The 18,713-nt window shown below is 35.2% G+C and overlaps 5 protein-coding genes, 1 long non-coding RNA gene and 1 other non-coding gene across 7 annotated transcripts; 4 read left to right on the forward strand and 3 right to left on the reverse strand.

The window, feature by feature from the left end:
* Positions 519-592, forward strand: TRNAV-CAC. The gene has a single exon. It is a non-coding gene; the product is annotated as a tRNA-Val (tRNA).
* LOC109127526 lies at positions 3,310-3,865 on the forward strand. The gene has a single exon (XM_019232442.1). It carries the CDS (start codon positions 3,397-3,399, stop codon positions 3,607-3,609), a length of 213 nt encoding a protein of 70 aa, XP_019087987.1. The 5' UTR covers positions 3,310-3,396; the 3' UTR covers positions 3,610-3,865.
* LOC104720889 (leucine-rich repeat extensin-like protein 3) lies at positions 4,325-5,212 on the reverse strand. The gene is made up of 3 exons (XM_010438787.1): positions 5,121-5,212; positions 4,868-5,019; positions 4,325-4,743 (listed from the first exon to the last, which is right to left on the reverse strand). Exons 2-3 carry the CDS (start codon positions 4,898-4,900, stop codon positions 4,345-4,347), a joined length of 432 nt encoding a protein of 143 aa, XP_010437089.1. The 5' UTR covers positions 4,901-5,019; positions 5,121-5,212; the 3' UTR covers positions 4,325-4,344.
* LOC104720890 lies at positions 6,144-6,699 on the reverse strand. The gene is made up of 2 exons (XR_756853.1): positions 6,522-6,699; positions 6,144-6,297 (listed from the first exon to the last, which is right to left on the reverse strand). It is a non-coding gene; the product is annotated as an uncharacterized LOC104720890 (long non-coding RNA).
* Positions 6,827-8,854, forward strand: LOC104720891 (protein SCO1 homolog 2, mitochondrial). The gene is made up of 7 exons (XM_010438788.2): positions 6,827-7,145; positions 7,409-7,556; positions 7,652-7,727; positions 7,822-8,046; positions 8,142-8,231; positions 8,320-8,452; positions 8,550-8,854. The coding sequence occupies exons 1-7, from the start codon at positions 7,075-7,077 to the stop codon at positions 8,656-8,658; spliced, it is 852 nt and encodes a 283-aa protein (XP_010437090.1). The 5' UTR covers positions 6,827-7,074; the 3' UTR covers positions 8,659-8,854.
* On the reverse strand, positions 14,962-15,764 carry LOC104720894 (PLAT domain-containing protein 1). Its single transcript, XM_010438790.2, has 2 exons — positions 15,650-15,764; positions 14,962-15,560 (listed from the first exon to the last, which is right to left on the reverse strand). The coding sequence occupies exons 1-2, from the start codon at positions 15,716-15,718 to the stop codon at positions 15,084-15,086; spliced, it is 546 nt and encodes a 181-aa protein (XP_010437092.1). The 5' UTR covers positions 15,719-15,764; the 3' UTR covers positions 14,962-15,083.
* On the forward strand, positions 17,822-18,711 carry LOC104727493 (uncharacterized protein DDB_G0286175-like; the record flags this gene model as incomplete). Its single annotated transcript, XM_010446594.2, has 1 exon — positions 17,822-18,711. A coding segment is annotated over exon 1 (858 nt), but the record flags the coding sequence as incomplete, so codon positions are not given.

Below are 18,713 nucleotides of genomic sequence, written 5' to 3' on the forward strand. Positions count from 1 at the left end.
CAAACTTTATGGTTTATCTAACCAAAGTGTTCCACTTAGAACAAGTCGACGCTTCAAATGTCATTAACATTTTGGTCTGGTTTCACTAATCTATGTCCTCTCGTCGGAGCCTTCATCTCAGACACTTACGTCGGCCACTTCAAGATATTAAAAGGAACATTAAACTTGATTGGTAAAAACAAAATTTTGTTCTTGATCAAGTAATATTAAGACAAAAGTTGTCCTTGTAAATTATTATAATTATTATTGATTGATTTTTTGTTTTTCTAAATTAAAATTTGAAGCTTTGCTATGAGGCTTCCCCAAAAAATTGTTTCTCACCGTATGTAACGTGTTGAACAAATTGAAACGTTCTTAAAACGAAAAATGCGTATTCCCTAGTTTCAATTACATAAGTTACATGTTCGATCGTGATTATGATTGGTCATCTTCTTTTTCTACGTAATGTGTTAACTCACGTCGGCTATCAGATGTTTATTAGGTAATAGATATTTTAATGTCTAACAATGAACATCAAAGTCTGGGTGGTGTAGTCGGTTATCACGCTAGTCTCACACACTAGAGGTCCCCGGTTCGAACCCGGGCTCAGACATTGTTTTGTTTCTGGAACTTTTTTTTCTGTCAGGAAATCACATATCCGATTTGAACTACCGAATAGTGTAACACTGTACTAACATCATTATCACAAAGAATTAGTTCACCTGTCAAAGTAAAAAATTAATGTTGTTTTATATGCTTCTAAACCTTCTGGTTGAGTAACTAGTACCTGGTAAACTTTGCTTGATTTTGATAATCAAATCTGTATGATATTTAAAATGCATGAACAGAGGCCAATAAGAGAAAAAGAAGAGTGTGATAGATTTATGGATTGGCCTTTAGGGAGACGTATGAGACAAATTACCCCCTAATCACTTGTTATTGGCTCCAGACTAATTGTTATATTTAATAGTAACATCATTACTACTGCAAAACCACAAATTTTAATTTCTAACGATGATCTTAACTAACTCTATATTTCTATTCAAAATTTAGACGAAACATACAAGACCTTTAGTTTTTCTTTTATTCTACAGAAAAAAAAAAATTATATACTTAATAAGAGAATTTCAGACAATGATATTTTGGTATAAGCCTTATATTGCACCCAGATGGACTTCGGAGTATGGTCTAACGCATTCACGATGAATTACGAAAAGTCAATGCCACTAATTAGCCATAGAACTTATAAAATTGGAATTCTTAATTCACAAAAAAAAAAAGAATAACATATTGATGAGTGAGTTATTTAATGAAGTAGATTTGGAGAGTGGAGTGGCAAGTATTGTCCATTATCAAAACATTCTAAAGTCGATCCACTAAATTCCATGTCTCACTCACTCGTTTCTTTAGAACTAGCTAATTTAAGTAGTTTTAATCTAAGTGGAAACTGAGTCGGTCAATTGCAGTGATCAATTTTTTTTTACCAAATTTAGAACTCTTATGAAACCCCAAGCAAACATGTTTTGTGAATAAGGTGCGTGTGTCCAACCTTAAAGCATCTCAACTTTAATTTTTCTTTACAATAGGGTGTGTGCTAAATTACAAATAATGTGTGCTAATTATATTAAATTCTCATAAGGATATATACGTAATATCCCCTTACTAACTTTGAGCTCTAGCATGGACTTTTAATATATTATATATCATCATTATCACTAATCGCTAATGTTCTAATCTGTGTGACTGTGTCCATATATATATATATATAGACACATAATACATATTGGATTACCGGCCGATTCATTGTCCGTGGGTATGTGTTATGTACCACCGTTAAGTCTTTTTGAAAATATAAGAGAATGAGTTTTCCATTGTTGCTTCCGTAGTTATATATTTATAATGTAATCAGTCAAAATGTATTATTTATTAATGAGTACAAACTGTAGGACTGGGGTATGAATATGATATATTATTAACACAAGAGTGAAATATAATCTAGACACTGATCATATTTAAGCTCTAAAACGTTTCTAACTGCACCAATGATCATTGTAAATGTTAACCCACGTTACGTACCTACTATAGAAGATAATGTTCTCATTTTCATGTTGTGGCTTGGAAGCTATAATTTATTGAATCAAAGCCCTCTTGTTGGTAAACTTTTCTAAGTACTCTTTAATCTCTGTTCTTCTCTTGTTGTGAATTTGATTAATGCATTTTTATTGTTATCTACTATAAAAGCAAGTACATGTCAGTGGTTAAACCACACCAGATACGATGTGCAAATTAAATATTCCTAATCATCTTAATCGTGTTTTAATTTCTTATGACATATACGATACGGAGAGTAATCTTGTCTATTAAATATTTTTACCAATGATCTATGGGCTGCGTAATACCACCATTCATCTATTCTACGAGCCGCCCTCGAAGTAAAAGCTACGCCATTCATATGTTACTAAATACTACTACATAACATATTAACATGCTAAATATTAATAGTTCTTCGTAATTTATTTTTTCTTATTCATTTTTTCCTTTTTCTTAAAGTGTGTTTATATTTTATGTATCTAGATTACAGAGATCACATAGCGAACCATGCAAAGCTTAACTATATTTTATTGGCAAAGACGTGAATGGATTGGAGGACCATAGTTTTGCCACTGGTTTAAGAGCCGCCCTTAAAGCGAAAGCCACAAATTAGATGGAAACCTCCCTTGTAATTAATCACTTTTATTGAATTATTATTATTAACAACTATAGGTTAATTTGTGGAAGAACCCACTCCCTATTCTGTTTAATCACACGATGGTTTAAGACATCAAGCAATTGTATTTTTTAATTAGTTGATGCATAGTCTCACTCACGATTAAAGTACGTTATCATCTGAATTCATAGGGCTAAGAGAAGCTTTGTAAAAAAGTTCTTATAGCTATGTACTTCGAGATCACAAACATAAAATACATTCCATTCTATTCATATGTTAACATTTGACTCGTTACCTGTTTTAGAAGTCGAGTAAAGATGACACTGATCTCAACCTATACAACCAAACACTAGATATGGCTATTAATTGGTATATAACTAGTTTTCAAATTGGTATAACTGTGTATGTTATATATTTCATTTTTTCATGAAAATCTTTTCTTACCTAATCGATTATAGCTCAACAATTAAAAAAAGAATAGTTCCCGTTTTACTTTTTGTATCTACACTTTATGAAATTGCTACATGCAGTATCATGAAAACTATGGACCCATTTCTCATATATAAAAAAATTAAAAGAAAAGAATATATACTAAAGGGCAATGAAATCGTAGAAACCTCTATAAATAGACACTCTTCGACAAACCCAATCTCCACCTTGGGAAATCTTGACTACGTTTATTTCGTTAATTAACACTAAAAAAAAAAGAAATGTTGTCCATGGCAGCAAGTTACGCACACCTAGAGGCCAAACAGAAGAATCAGAAGGAAAAAATGAAAAAGAGAGAAAAGGAGAGAAACTCCGGCCACGATGCAGCTCATCCCCTCCCTGTCGAAGCCTCGTCTGCCTCCGGAAGGAAATCTAATAAAATATATCCTTCTAGTTTATCTCATGAACAAGTAGAGGTCAAGTCACAAAAGTGAAATTTAAAGTCGTGAAATTCTTGAAGAGTTTATTCAAGTATTTTTCCTTGTCTCTTAGCATGTAATATCTATGTATGTATGTATGCGTGATGTGTCTAAAACGTATCTTGGTCGTGTTTATAGTTTTGTGAAAGTGTGCTATTTGTGTGTTACTTACTTGGTGTTATGTTATCAAGTGTAAAAGGTTATTCCATTGACACACGCCCATTACCTATTTTAACTCTGATTTACAAGTTCCAATCAAACATTTTTCTAAGGAATCTTATACTTCATACCTAAACAAAGTAAGATATATATCTCCATATCTGAAGTGCATATTAGTGAATAGTGAGGACCAAAGTCGAAGTAAATTTCCGTCTGATTCGGATTAAAAAAAAGTAAAAAGATTTCGTACATCTGTATGTTAATCAATTCATTCGTTTAAGATTTGTAAATTGGTAAATATTGGATTTTCATTATTACTTTATTGAACCAACAGTTGTTCATATATTAAGGTTAAAAAGAAAAAAATGGAGAAGAAGAGGTCACACAGTGCCAAGCAACCCTATTCGTTCATCAAAGGTTCAAAGTTCAAACCAAAGTCTACTAAACAAACATAAGAAGAGTCTTCTCCTGCGTTCTACAGTAAAAATAACAAATCAAACTCAACAAAGTCCTCAACTTTTGTCCGCACTGAGCTAAATTCCTAACAGCCTGCTACGAAAATAATGACCTGAAATCCCCCAAACAGCAAGATCACTTATTATTATTAGCTGCAAGTTTAGCTGCAACTTGCTCCTCTGACAAGGGCAAGTAATATATCCTGGGGATTGCTTTTGTCTTCTTGAAAAGATCATCAAGAGTGACAATGGGAGGTTCTTGTTCCTCAGAGACTAGAGGAGGAGGTGGAGGAAGACGTTCTACGATCTGAGGTGGTTTGGCCAGAGGTGGTGGCGGTGGAAGAGCTGTTGGAGGTGGCCGTGAAGGGACCTGAGCCTGTGGCTGATGTTGAGGCGGAGGCAGAGGAGCTTCCAGTTTTGCTTTCACTTCTTCTGGTCCAACAAATTCAGCTGTCAGAAAGCGGCCTCCATTAGGTGGCCATTGCAGGTTATACACGGCTTGTCTTGTTGCTGCAGCTTCTTCAACAGAGGAATACTGCATTTACGTCACAACTCACTCATGTTACAAGACATTCTTTCGATATTTAGATAATTGAAATGAAAAGAACAAATGGAATCGACATTTTTGTAAATCAAAAGGAATGAAGAAGCGGTCTTACTGATACATAGCAATGGGTCTTAATTTGGTCCATCCAGAAACTAGTGACGTTTCCGGTTTTACCCAGAAGCTCCTGAACAGCTTTCAGTGTGAACGGCCTTAGGAAACGATCAATCCTGAGGGAATTTGTAGGCTCCTTGGGAGATGGAGGAACTGCCAATAAATATTGAACACATCTATCAAACAATGTTTTTAGACAATGAATAAGAGATGGAAACATACATAGAGAGGAGTGGGGGTGGTGATTTACATACCCACACGTTCCTTGGGTCCATCCTCACTAGCCGAAGAGTCAGATCTTGAGAAGTCACGCTATCAAGCCGTTACACAAGGCATTGTTTTCTCTTCCACTTAACAATTGTCTCAACTTCCATTTAAACATAGCATACTTGATAGCTTTAGCTGAAGTAACGGCTTGACTTTTCACATCACAATAAGCAACCATTGTGTTGTGTCCGGCTTCCAACGCCTCCTGAAGAACGTCTTTAAAATCTCCATCTCCGCTCATCACCATTATGTTTCAAGGGTTGGGATCCTCCTGAAACGAGTACCTTAACTCAGATTTGATTGCGTTATCCGCGATTTGCTTCGGGGTTGGAGAAGAAGAGAGCTGAGTTGGAGAATAAAAGAGTTAAGTTGGAGAAGAAGAGAGAGGTTGTTGAGACTAAGAATAAGAAAAAACCAGACATTATAAGACGCCTCTCCAAATTAAGTCAAGTTCGTGTAAGTTATCTTCTAGGCCCTCTTAACAATTACACTTTATATTCTGATTACTACAAGTAGAAACCATTCGATATGCTTAGCTCTCTCTGTTTTGGTTTGTTACACAGGTAAATTTTTCTTCTGTTCTCCCGGTTGATGATGCCAGCTTGGATTATTACGGCCTTAGTGAAAGGTATTTGCTGAAACTAATCCCTTAAAGGCTTTCTTTTCTATTTTATTTATTAATTCTCAAGGATTATCGTCTTTGTAGGGTAAGAGCTTGCGGATTGCGTCAGGTGGAGGTTCTTGGCGATGGAATTTGTCAGGTGTGCTAGATTTCTGAAAACTTCTTTTTCTCATTTTGATTCTGGGTACTCATATCTGATTGATAACCTCAAGTGTTTTTTTTTTTTTAATAGTTTAGAGCGATAGCAGATCAATTGTACGGGTCTGATCGATACCACGAGAAAGTCAGAAAAGAAATTGTTATACAAGTAAATCATTCATTTTAAAAAAATTTGTTGGCTTCATTTATTATTAAACATTTTTTTTCGTAGTTTTACTGAAACAAAATAAAAAATGATGTTATTTGTTATTAACGTGGGGGCATTCGTTGGAAAATTAAAAAGAATCCAAAGGTAAAATATAAATCTTTATCTTTTTTTTGTGCTATTATAAATCATCCCCATTGCCGCAATTGCCTGTGGATTTTGTAATTTCTTCTTATATCTATACAAGAAAATAAAAGCACACATTCATGTCAACAACACGTTCATGTCAAGCACAATCAAGTTAATCTGTTGATATAATCTAATGAGGGTCGAGATTAAAATGAACATATACCAGAGTTGTTTTAAGAAAATGATCTGTTGATACTTGATTAAAATGAACACAATCAAGTTAATCTGTTGATACTTGATTTGAAACCATGAATGGTGAGAGATTTTGCTTACCTTTCAAAAAGCTCCAAAGAAGGATCTGTAGTAGAAGAAGCAAGCCGCAAGTTTTGATCCCTCTTTATTCTCTTTCGCAAAATCACAAGCAGACAACAACAATGGCATAATTTTTTTATTTCTGGGACAGCGGCTTGACCTAATATGTCTCCACTCTATTGTCTCTCCGAGCTTTTGTTATTTTAATTAATTAAAAAAAAAAGTTGTTGATAAGTGATGGAAAAACGATGACATGTGTTTTATTGGCTTATACGTTATGGTTCTAATAAAAATAGTTGGACATTAGTTGTTTATAAACTATTGACGAAGCCCAGATGTAAAAGAAAGAAAAAACATAAGAGAAACAACAAACGGAGACGAGCTTGGGCACCAAGAAAAAAAAAAAAAAAACTTTTTCTTCACCAAGGAAAAAGATTCTTCTGTAGGAGGAGCAAAGTACGGGGTTTCTTTAAAGACGACGAGTTCGGGGAAAATGAGTCTAAACGATTTCACTGGAACAAGCTTTTCTGACTGAATTGAACCAAAAAAAAATTGTCAAAAAAAACAGATCCAAATGCTTCCTTGTCGCCGTCTTGTTCTTTCCTGCAGATATGGTGCGAGTCAAGCCGCTACTTTTCTCCGCAGGTTCGTCACTCTTCTATTCTTAAACCCCTCTTAAACCCTAATTTTTTTAATTCCTTAGGGGATCTTACTTACAGAACAAATTGTTACTTCCATCTGCTATTAAAAATTTGCTCTCTTTTTGTTGGAATTTTGATGCTGATGCGAATGTTTCTTGTTGGGTTTTTCTTCTAAAGTATCAAAATTGAAGAAAGTCTTGTTCTTGAAACCATTTGATTGAATCGAAGCCTTGATTGATCTCAATTTCAAGACTTCTTTTTGTTTAGGTCTGGACCATCGAAACGAATTCAATCATTCAATTACAGTAAATCAACAAGACAGGGCCATGAAATGCCAGATGTTAACCCTCTCTTTCCTTTAGGAGGAGGAGGAGGAACTCAAGCTTCTTCTCGTTCTCGTGCTCGTTATGCTGTTGTATAGTTTTCTCTAAAGACTCTCTCTTGTTGCTTTCACTTGTTTTTGAATTTTGGGAAAAAAAAAACAATTCGATGCTATGTTTGCATTTTCAGCCAGCAATTTTGCTTGGATTTGCTGGATTCATCACCTTTCTTCATTACAACGATGAGAGAAGAGCAGTTCCTAAAGGTATATATATATATATATATAGACTTTGATGATGGGTGTTTGTCACATTGGGTTGAGAAAAAGCTTAGATCTTTTCTACTTCCTACTTTTGCAGGTCAATCAAGCACCAGCAGCAACAGTGGTTGTGGATGCGGTTCTAATACAACTGTCAAAGGTCCAATTATCGGAGGTCCGTTTACTCTTATGAGCACTGAAAACAAGATAGTTACTGAGAAAGACGTTTGCGGTAAATGGATTCTACTCTACTTTGGATACTCGTTTTCCCCGGATGTTGGTCCCGAGCAATTGAAGATGATTTCCAAAGCAGTTGATAAACTAGGTTGATGACTCACTTTAACTGAGCTGAACTCCAGATCTTTCACATTATAATATCATCTTTTTAGTAATGATGTCTTATTGTCTTGATGGGAACAGAGTCGAAACATAACCAGAAGATTCTGCCTGTCTTCGTCACTCTTGACCCTCAACGAGATTCACCTTCTCATCTCCGCGCATACTTAAAAGGTCTCGGTTTTACTTTCTGCTCCCGTGTTATACAGCTATTTTTTCGCAACCCCCTGAGGTTTTTCTTGTTGCTTGTGTCTTTTTGCAGAGTTTGACAGTAGAATACTAGGACTAACCGGAGCTGCAAGTGCAATGAGGCAAATGGCACAAGAGTATCGTGTCTACTTCAAGAAAGTTCAAGAAGACGGAGACGATTATCTCGTTGATACTTCTCACAACATGTAAGGGTTCATCTTCTATCACATCTTGTTTCTATCATAAGAAAGAACAAAAAAAAGGTAAAGCTTAATGTTGAGATGTGTTTTTTTTTGTGAATAGGTACTTGTTAAATCCGAAGATGGAGGTTATTAGATGCTTTGGGGTTGAGTATAATCCAGATGAGCTCTCACAAGAGGTTCTTAAAGAAGTTACTTCTGTTTCACAATGACCCATTTTGACCAAATACTAAGAGAGAAACATTAGGGTGCGCTCTTTGATTGTTTTCTTCAATTGGTGTACTTCATTTAGACGATTTTGTTAATCCTTCTTTTTGGCATTGAAAATGGAAAAATTAGATAGTACGTAGATCCAGCAAACTTTTTGAAAATTTGAAATCTAAACTATATGGTATGAAGTTTCTGGAATCTTCATCCTCGCTCACAAGGAGTGAAAGAGATTGTGTCATGCTACTGCTTTTGTCGATGCTTTTGCTTTTGCTTTATATGGATTTGATTTTAGAGAATAATATGGTGATTGAATTGGTTTGGTGGAGCATTTTGACTTCTCGTCTTCTCCTATGGAGTATGGTGTTATAGCTTGACGTAGCCCTGGGCATATTAACCGAATCCGAAATCCGAATCCGAACCCGACCCGAAGTGAGCAGTTCGGTTCGGGTTCGGATAGGGTAAAATACCCGATCGGATTTGATTTTTCATAAGATCGGATATTCGATCGGGTTCGGGTAATACCCGATATCCGAACCAAATCCGAAGATAATAGAAACCCATTAACCCCCTAATCCCTAACCCCCTTTTATTTTCTTTGTTTTTATCGATTTCAAACTTGTTATAGCCTGTTCGACTACCCAGCTTCAAAATCGAAGCTACCTTTTGCTTTTATCCAATAAAACCAGATATTAATCTCATTTGTACAAGCTGGAAACCCTAAATCCTTTAGTCTCATCCCCTCCTTCTGCGACTTCACGACGGAAATCACAGGTTTGTTTTTGATTTCAAACTCATCGTCCTTTGGTTTTTTTTATCGCCTTCTGCAACTGAAACTGTAACTAAATCGACTTTCTCTTAAGTCTTCTCTGCAATTTCTATATATATAGAGAGAAACACAAGGTTTCGCAACAATATTGTTAGTGATAATAATAAGATCATCTTCGATTTTAGAATCTGATATTGCTTTGATGTTATATGTTTCATCTTGTTTAATGTTTAGAATCCGAAATTGTAGAATCCGAAATTATCTACTTGAGTATGAGGTTTATTTTGATTATACTTGTCTTTTTGATTGTTATATGGGTAAGTATCTATTATCGCTGACTTAGTGACTTTGCTATCTCTGTTTATATGATATGCAGATGGGTTCGTCATCACCGGTGAACGAAGATTATACCGATGATGATTTGAACGATGAAGAAGAAATGATGACACCGAGAGCAAGAGGAAAAAGAAAACAAACTCAGGGAAGTGGATCTGGTGGTGGCACTACTGCTGAGCGAAACAAGACACCAAGGACACTAACACCAAGGTCTGGTGTATGGACCCATTTCACAAGATTAGCAGGCAACCGTAACAGGTGTAAGTGTAACTATTGTGGAAATGAATTAGGTTGTGCAACAAAATCAGGGACGAAGAACTTGTGGAATCATCTCAAAATATGTAAGGCCTACAAGGCATGGAAAGAAGGTCAAGATGATACAGGAGGACAACAAGTGATTAATAAGGAAGGAAATATCCAGTATGTTTTCAGAGAAGCACTTAATCAAATGTTGGTGATAGGAGAGTTGCCATTGTCTTTTGTAGAAGGAGTGGCATTAAAAAAAATTTGCGATAAGGTCAATCACTTTGTTTTTGATTATGTGAATGATTTAATACATGTTTCTTATACACTTGATGTAATCAATCTTATATATTTGTTACGGCTTTAATCAATCTTTTCTTATATGTAATTCATTTAGGTTAACCTCTGTAAACCGCATTCAAGAAGGACAGCAACAAGAGACATTGTGAAAATGTATGTGGAGAGGAAGGCTACTCTTAGGCAATGGTTTTTGGCTAATAAGCAAAGAGTCTCACTCACCACTGATATTTGGGTTTCTTCGGTAACATGTACTTTTTTAAAAACTAAAATTCTGATCTTATCTTTTTATTCTTAATAACCTATACTTACTGTTATTTTTTTTTCTTATAGGTTCAAGTTACATGGTTATCACAGCACACTACATTGACAAACAATGGCGATTGAAGAAGCTAATCATTGGATTTAAGAAAGTGGTAAATCACAAAGGTACGACGATTGCAAACACACTTCTAGAATGTCTTGCTGAATGGGGGATAGAGAAGGTGTACAGTGTCACTGTTGACAATGCAACTGCTAATAGCAATTCTCTGAGTCAGTTTCAATCAAGCTTCTCTGAGATATCAAATGATTCTCTGGTTATGGATGGAGATTTCATGCATCTTAGGTGCGCTGGTCATATTATAAACTTGATAGTGAAGGATGGATTGACTGAAATCGATGCTAGTGTGGTTGCAGTCCGTAATGGTATCTCATATGTCAGGTCAGGACCAAATAGAAGAAAGGCGTTTCAGCGAAGAGTTGAAAATGGTAGGTTCTCAAATGGTAGTATGCTACTAGATGTTTGCACAAGGTGGAATTCTACGTATTTGATGCTGACAAGGGCGATTAAGTTTAAAGGAGCATTTGATAAATTGGAGTTTGAGGATAAGCTTTACAATGATCACTTCTTGGAGTATGTTGATGGCGTAAAAAGGATTGGACCTCCTTTGAGTCAAGATTGGCGTAAAATTGAGAGGTTAGTTAAGTTTCTTAATGTTTTCTATAAAGCTACATTGATAGTATCCGCCTCTACTACTATGAATGCACATCAGTGTTATGGCGAGATAGTTAACATTGCTGTGAAGCTTCAATTACTTTGTGCTAGTGGGGATAGCGAAGTGAAGTTAAATGCTGAGAAGATATTTCAGAAATTTGATAAGTATTGGGGTGGGTTGAAGAACATTAACAGGATGTTGATTATTGTTAGTGTTATGGATCCGAGAAAGAAGATGCAGTTTACAAATTTGTGTTTTGAGGAGTTGTATGGGGTAGAGACTGTAGAAGCTAAGGCAATGAAGGATTCAGTTAAGGCTATAATGCGTGATATGTATAAAGAGTATAGTGAAAGATATGCTGCCGCAACAGCATCTGCGGAACAAACTCAATCTCACTGCTCATCTCAGAGTAATCGAGAGAGACATCAAGACGTATTTGACTCGGTCGATGATGATTTTGGTGGATACAACCCGATGGCGCAGAAGTATGATACATTGCTCAGAACTATTGGAGTTAGAGATACTAATGAACTAGATACGTATCTGAGAGAAGAAGTTGAGAATCCAGATTTGATGATGGGAGTTAAGTATGATGTACTCTCTTGGTGGAAGGTCAATAGTGCAAGATACCCTGTTTTATCTCAGATGGCTAAAGAATTATTTGCAATGCAAGTGTCATCTGTTGCTTCTGAAAGTGCTTTTAGCACTAGTGGAAGGATAATAGATCCCTACAGAAGTTGTCTTACACACAACATGGTGGAGGTTCTTATGTGTACTGCAAAATGGTTAAAACAAGACATAAAGTTTGAAGAAAAGGTGCTTACAAATGCTCAAATTCTTGCAGAAGTTGAGTTTGAAGATGAGCTTCAAAGAGGTTACTTTTTAATCTCTCTATGCCATGTTAAGTACTTACTTACAAGTTACAGTTTGTAATGTTGGTTTGTTTATTTTCAGAGTTTGAATGTGAAGAAAAAGACTCTTGAGCATGTTACATGGCAGAAGAAGAAGAGGATTAGAAGACTGCTTTACTTGTCTAATCTACTTGTTTCTCTCTTTTAAACGCTATCTACTTGTTTCTCTCTTTTAAACTTTATCTACTTGTTTCTCTCTTTTAAACTTTATCTACTTGTTTCTCTCTTTTAAACATCAGAATTTAGACTTGCATTCTCTTTGAATCTCTAAACTCTTTACTCTTTAAGACTTTCAGTTCTGAGTTTCAATCTTTATGTTTTTTGATATTTAAGTTATATGCTTTTTCGGGTATTTTGGTATGGGTTCGGGTTTTTAATAAGGATTTCGGGTATTTTTATCAATTTCGGATAAAAATACTCGAAATCCATCGGATATCCGAAATTCAGTTCGGACTTCGGGTGTATCCGAAAGTATCCAAACCCGTTCGGGTTTTATCCGAACCCGACCCGATTATATAAAATATCCGATCGGATTCTATTTTCATATCCGAAAATTCAAAGATCCGAACCCGATCGGGTTCGGGTACCCGAACGCCCAGGACTAGCTTGACGAAACAAAGAATATATGTAGTGACAACTCAAATAATGTACAGTTCCTTTCAAAATCCTTTGTTGGGATTTACAGTTTACTAAATCATTTAGTTTTCTTTATCTTTCAATGAAACAGAAATCGAAGTGATTGAATATTTTGTTGGCAAGAAGTGTTTTTTATGTTTATTTCAATCAGAGCACAGTGAAAAGGAAACAACATAGGAGTAACCAAAAAAAAAGGAAACTTGAGTCATAAGTCGGTCAAATAAAGGATAGACATAACAGAGATGTGTAAAAGAAAAAAGGAAACTTTGATCCCAAGACACACACATAAGATGTGTCTATAAATATAGGTCTCGCCCTTACTCTTTCTCCTTATCTGATCGTTTTCGTATCTATCACAAACCAGAGAAACAGAGAGAGAGAGTTATGATTCTTGCAATTACATGCTCTGGTTTTTTAGGGTTCTCTTTTTTCTCTTATTCGATCCCTGCGCTTGCTTTGCTTCTATTTCACCTTTGGCTCTCCAGCCAATGCTTTATTTTTTGTTGTGGGGTTTGGTTTTTCAGTGGTGTCGACATCGCATTTTCTCTCTCTCTCTCTCGCCGCCACAAAATTTGAAGAAACTCTACGAAGACAATACTACTGCGGAGGTGGTTGCTACTCCACGGAGACGGCGACGGTGATTCGTTTGTCGGTGACAGAGAAACAGAGAGTGAGAGAGATTGCAATTACATGCTCTGATATTTTAGGGTTTTCTTTTCTCTCTTATTCGATCCCTGCGCTTACTTTGCTTCTATGTCAGTTACATCGCAGTCACTCTCTCCCTCTCACCATCACAAAGTATGAAGATGCTACTCCACGGAGACGGCGACGGTGCTTCGTTTTGCCGGTGATCCCCGTAAAAACCCAACAAAAAACTAGGTCAATTTCATCCCTTCTCTTCTTCTTTTTTTACGCTAAGTTAAAAGGAACAAAGTTTTCTTACTGTTTTTTTTTCCCATTCATTATTTTTTTTGGTTTTACATTGATTTTTCTAAAAAAAAACTTTTTTTGATTTTAATTAATGAAAATTGGATAATAAGTTTACAAAATGATGTGAAAATTAATCAGATTTTGGATCCAGTCATTTGATCGTTAGAGATTCCATAAATCGAACTTGTTTATCGCATCATTATGTAGATTTAGCATTCAATTTTCTAATTAATTTTTAAAAAAATTGTTTTTAAGTTTAAAAAAAAAGACTTTTCTAATTTTAATTAATAAAAAATTGGATAATAAGTTTACAATATGATTTGAAAACTAATCAGATTTTGGATCCAGTCATTTGATGTAGTCACTTGATCGTTAGAGATTCCACAAATCTAACTTGTTTATTGCATCGTTATTTAGATTTGACATTCAATTTTTTAATTAATTTTTATAAGGTTTTTTCTTATTGATTTTAAAAGATTTTAAAAATTTTATTCACATCCTATTTTGATTTTGAAAATTTTAGTTTTAAGTTTTTATTAAATTTTGAGTAATGAAAAATTAAATAATAAATTTGCAATATGATGTAAAAGTTAACCGGATTTTGGATCCATTCTATTCATTTGATCGTTAGAGATTCCACAAATCCAACTTATTTGTCACATTGTTATGTAAATTTAATATTTCATTTTATTTTACAGTTTTTTTTTTTCTTTTCAACACATTTTCATTTATATATTCTTATTTTGTAAGTTTGCTTTGTATTGTCCAAGAATATATACCATTTAATCTGAATAAAATATTTAATAAAAAAACACATTATACATTCTTTAAACTTTTCAACATTTTCTTGACAATAAAATATCAATAATTTGGTTTTGTCCCCACAAAAAAGTATAGGTTTACAATATGGACAATATATCATATAAATATCACACAGTTTGTTATATCAAAATGAATACAACAAATTTCTTGTGTATTCATGCCACGTTTGTATTCATTTTGATATAACAAATTTCGAAGGGGTTTACTGGTCCAATCAAATTTCGATTCCGCGTATTAATATCGACACCTATGTGCATACAAATCAATTTTTATAGTCCTTGTGTTCATCATGTCTTAGTCCTTGTATTTAATATCTCATTTATTTGTTTTAGATTTAACATAAAGACCGAGACTAATCAAATGATTTTGAGGTGTTTATCCACTAAATCTCACTCTAATTATGGAGTACTAAAAGTTTTATTTATCGAATCATATTCATTAACGCCACATTACACTCAGAAGACGACGACGACGAAACAAACAATACAAAAGACTTTAAACGAATTCACTCAGACAACCCAAGAAAGCTTCTTCCGGATCTCAGACCCGACCCGGCTGACACTATCCCTTAGCACGACAGGACAGTTGTTCCGTACAGCGGTGAGCTCATAAGGAGAAGTATCAGTAGCGAGCCACTGCTCAATCTCAAAGTTCTGAGTCGAGCACTGAGCGTGAACACCAGCGGTCGTGACCTCGGCGTAATTAACGTACCAGCCATGGTGATCACCGGAGCCATCGGAGGTTAGGTTTAAGGCGCAGATCGGACTAGGCAAACACGGCGCTCTTCCACTGAAAATGTCGAGATTACCCCTCTCGAAGTAATTGTAGTCAGGTCCCATCAACCCGGCCCAGGCTTGTAGGTTTTTGATTCCGATGTAGTCACCGAACTTGTCGTAGATCCTCGCGCTGATGATTGAATCGGTTCCTGCTTTCCAGATCGATCCGGTTCTCAGGTAGAATGTGTAAACACAGTCTGGATCATCTTCCTAAATCATCAATCAGACAGCATTGAATAAGTCAAGATTTAAAAACAAATAAATAAAATCGAGAGAGGTTAGAGATTGAGGAAGCTTACGGCGAAGGCTACGGCGGAGACGGTGGCGAGAAAAAGGAGGAAGGGGAGGAGAACGTCGCGGCGAGCCATTTTGTGTTTCTTCTCTGATTTTTTTCCTTTCTTTCATTCTGGAAAGGTCTATTAATAGAGAGGCGAATATTATTGACGGAAGGGTTATAATTGGGAATTAACAATTGAGCAGTTATCGTGTGTTTTATGGAGTAGCGTGTCTTGTTGACGTGGCTGATTCTTATCCATTGTGATGAGAGAATTAAGATGGATCATCTGAGAGGCTTTGTTTCAGACATGGCGTTTACTCGGCGGGTCGGTAAGGATAGGTTAGGTGGATTACGAAAGTACCCTTTATGGCTCTCCCTGGCATCTTACAGACCAAGCAAAATATGATATACATTATAAAAAAATTCCTTATAAATGACTCTGATTTTTTTTTATAGTTTTGACTATATTAAGAATAATTCATATTTATATTGAGAATTAAGTATTGTTTTCCAAATATATATTGCGTATTTTTTAATTACCTTAAGCATAGTTTTATACTATAAATCTTACACATATACTTATTTATGAAAATAAAATTCATCCTCGTCAATCAACGTTTTTCCCACCTCAGCGAAATTGTATTCAAACGACAGAGTTTTTTGTTTTACTTCTCAAAAAGCTATTGGGCTTTCAAATACCAAAACCAGTTTTGTTAATTTATCATATGGACCCTTAGCTTAGGAAAAGTTTGGGCATGAACTTTAAGCCCATTTATAATTTATTTTCTTTTCTAAAAATATTTTTTTTTCTTCTCCCCCATGCAAAATTCAAACCAAGCGAAACTACTATGATGCTGCATGGGATATGAAAATCTGATCAAACTCATATAGGCCATAGTTTACAAAATTATATATATATAAAAAAAAAGTTATGATCATGTCCCGCCATAGTCCAAATTCAATCAACCAATAGTGTCAACTCACACGTGTTTTATAACGTTACTATAATCTTTTTAGAACGATATATTCTGAGTTCTCAACTAGGACAATATATAATAAGAAAGGCAAATTCTATTATTCTTGTTAATTATTACATATTAGCTCCAAAGTTTTCGAAAATAAATCTCAAGACATCATCGATATGTACGTGTAAACATCTAATAGTATGACATTGTTAGACTAGCATATAATTCGNTTTTTTTTTTTTTTTTTTTTTTTTTTTTTTTTTTTGAACAAGACTAGCATATAATTCGGTTAATATGATGATTGAGAAACAATAGATGAGAACTGGACAAACATATATAAATGAGTGTGGGTAACCAAACAAAATTAAGCCGTATGGGTAAAGTGAAAGTAGGGTTATGGCATTTTGGTTAATGGATGGGACCGTAAAACTTTTTAATTTTCCTTAAGCTAATAAGTAGTATATAATAATATGATTAATTCTTATTTTCCGACCAAACCTAGCAATAGCATCGATCAAAATCTACACTCAAACCATTATTTATATATCGAATCATTTTATTATTTAAAATTTATCAATGATTATGTAGATATTTATTATGTTCATCTTTTGAATTTGTGATTTCATCTTGTATTACTCAATTGAAAAGAGAAACGAATTAAACAAAAAAATTATCTTGGTAGAACTCTATGATGACATCTAATAAGTATGATATTATTAAATCTGGTCCAAATCAACTGACCTACTTATGTCATCATGTAAGAGATTAGCAGATAATTAATTGAACAACCCATATTGCTTTAATATTAGAGAATACCAAGAGGAAGATAACTTATTGTGCGCACGATACAATTTTTTTTTTAATCACATATTTTACTGTCACAGTAGCATACACACAAATCACGAACAAAAGGTGTATACATTTATCAGGAAAAAGTAGTACAAGATTTGTGTGCATATATATCATATCCTGCACTGCAGTGGTAGAAAAACAAAACAGATCATTATCCGAACCAAAGACAATCAAAGTGAATTTTGACTATCACCAAAACGAATAGATTTAATATAAACAAAACCTTAGATACATGTATATGATATTATATAGAGTAGACAATAGTGGATGGTGGTAGTGGAACCACTTAATGCGATTTCACCTTCCGTTTTTTTTCTCCCTTTCACACAAAAACAAAACAAAACAAAATAATTAAAAATATATCATGTCACACCAAATGTCTTATATTTACCATAATATCCCATTTCATATGCTCCGTAACAATAGCTCCCTTAACATTTTTCTTACGTTTTATCTCATCAAAATCTTTTTTTTTTGGTCTTCCGGTTACGAGATGGAGTCCGGTAATAGTAGTAGCATGCAATCTTCAAATGGCGGTGGCGGAGGAGGAGAAGAGGAGTACGATTCACGCGCCGCCGATCAATCCATCTCCGCCTTCTTCGGACACCACGTGTCATCTCTACCTCCGCCGCAACAAAACCACCTCAACCTCCTCCATTTCGACCATAACAACAACAACAATTCTCTAATATCACCAAACTACTTCAACAACAACAACACGTTCTTACCCGTAAACCAACAATCCGACCCTATCTCCCAACCCGACCTCCGAACCTTCTCCGCCACGTCATCACTCCCTCCTCCTAACAACATAGGAGTAACCAAGAAAACAAAGAAAAGATCACGAGCATCAAGAAGAGCACCAACCACGGTTCTAACGACGGACACGTCAAACTTCCGAGCGATGGTTCAAGAGTTTACCGGAATCCCAGCTCCGCCGCTATTCAACAACAACTCCGTCGTGAACACCACGCGCCTCAACACTTTCCTCGGCTTGTCTTCTTCTTCGCCAAACTCTTACAATAACAACAATCTCTTGTTACGACCTTTCGCTCAAAAGCTCATGCCAACGACGTCTCCACTCTTATCCGGATCACAGATTCAGCAATTTCAAAACCCTAACAACGGTTTCGAGAATATGAACCCACAGGCCCTTCTCCAAGCTCATATTTCAAACCCTAGAAGCAATGATCACGATCAGTTTGGTCTTGGTATCAATTGTATGATGCAGAGTCCATCTGCTAATCCTCACACGGCAGCGGCAGCGGC

Source organism: Camelina sativa, chromosome 11 (assembly GCF_000633955.1).
Source record: "Camelina sativa cultivar DH55 chromosome 11, Cs, whole genome shotgun sequence".
In the NCBI taxonomy this organism is placed as follows: Eukaryota; Viridiplantae; Streptophyta; class Magnoliopsida; order Brassicales; family Brassicaceae; genus Camelina; species Camelina sativa.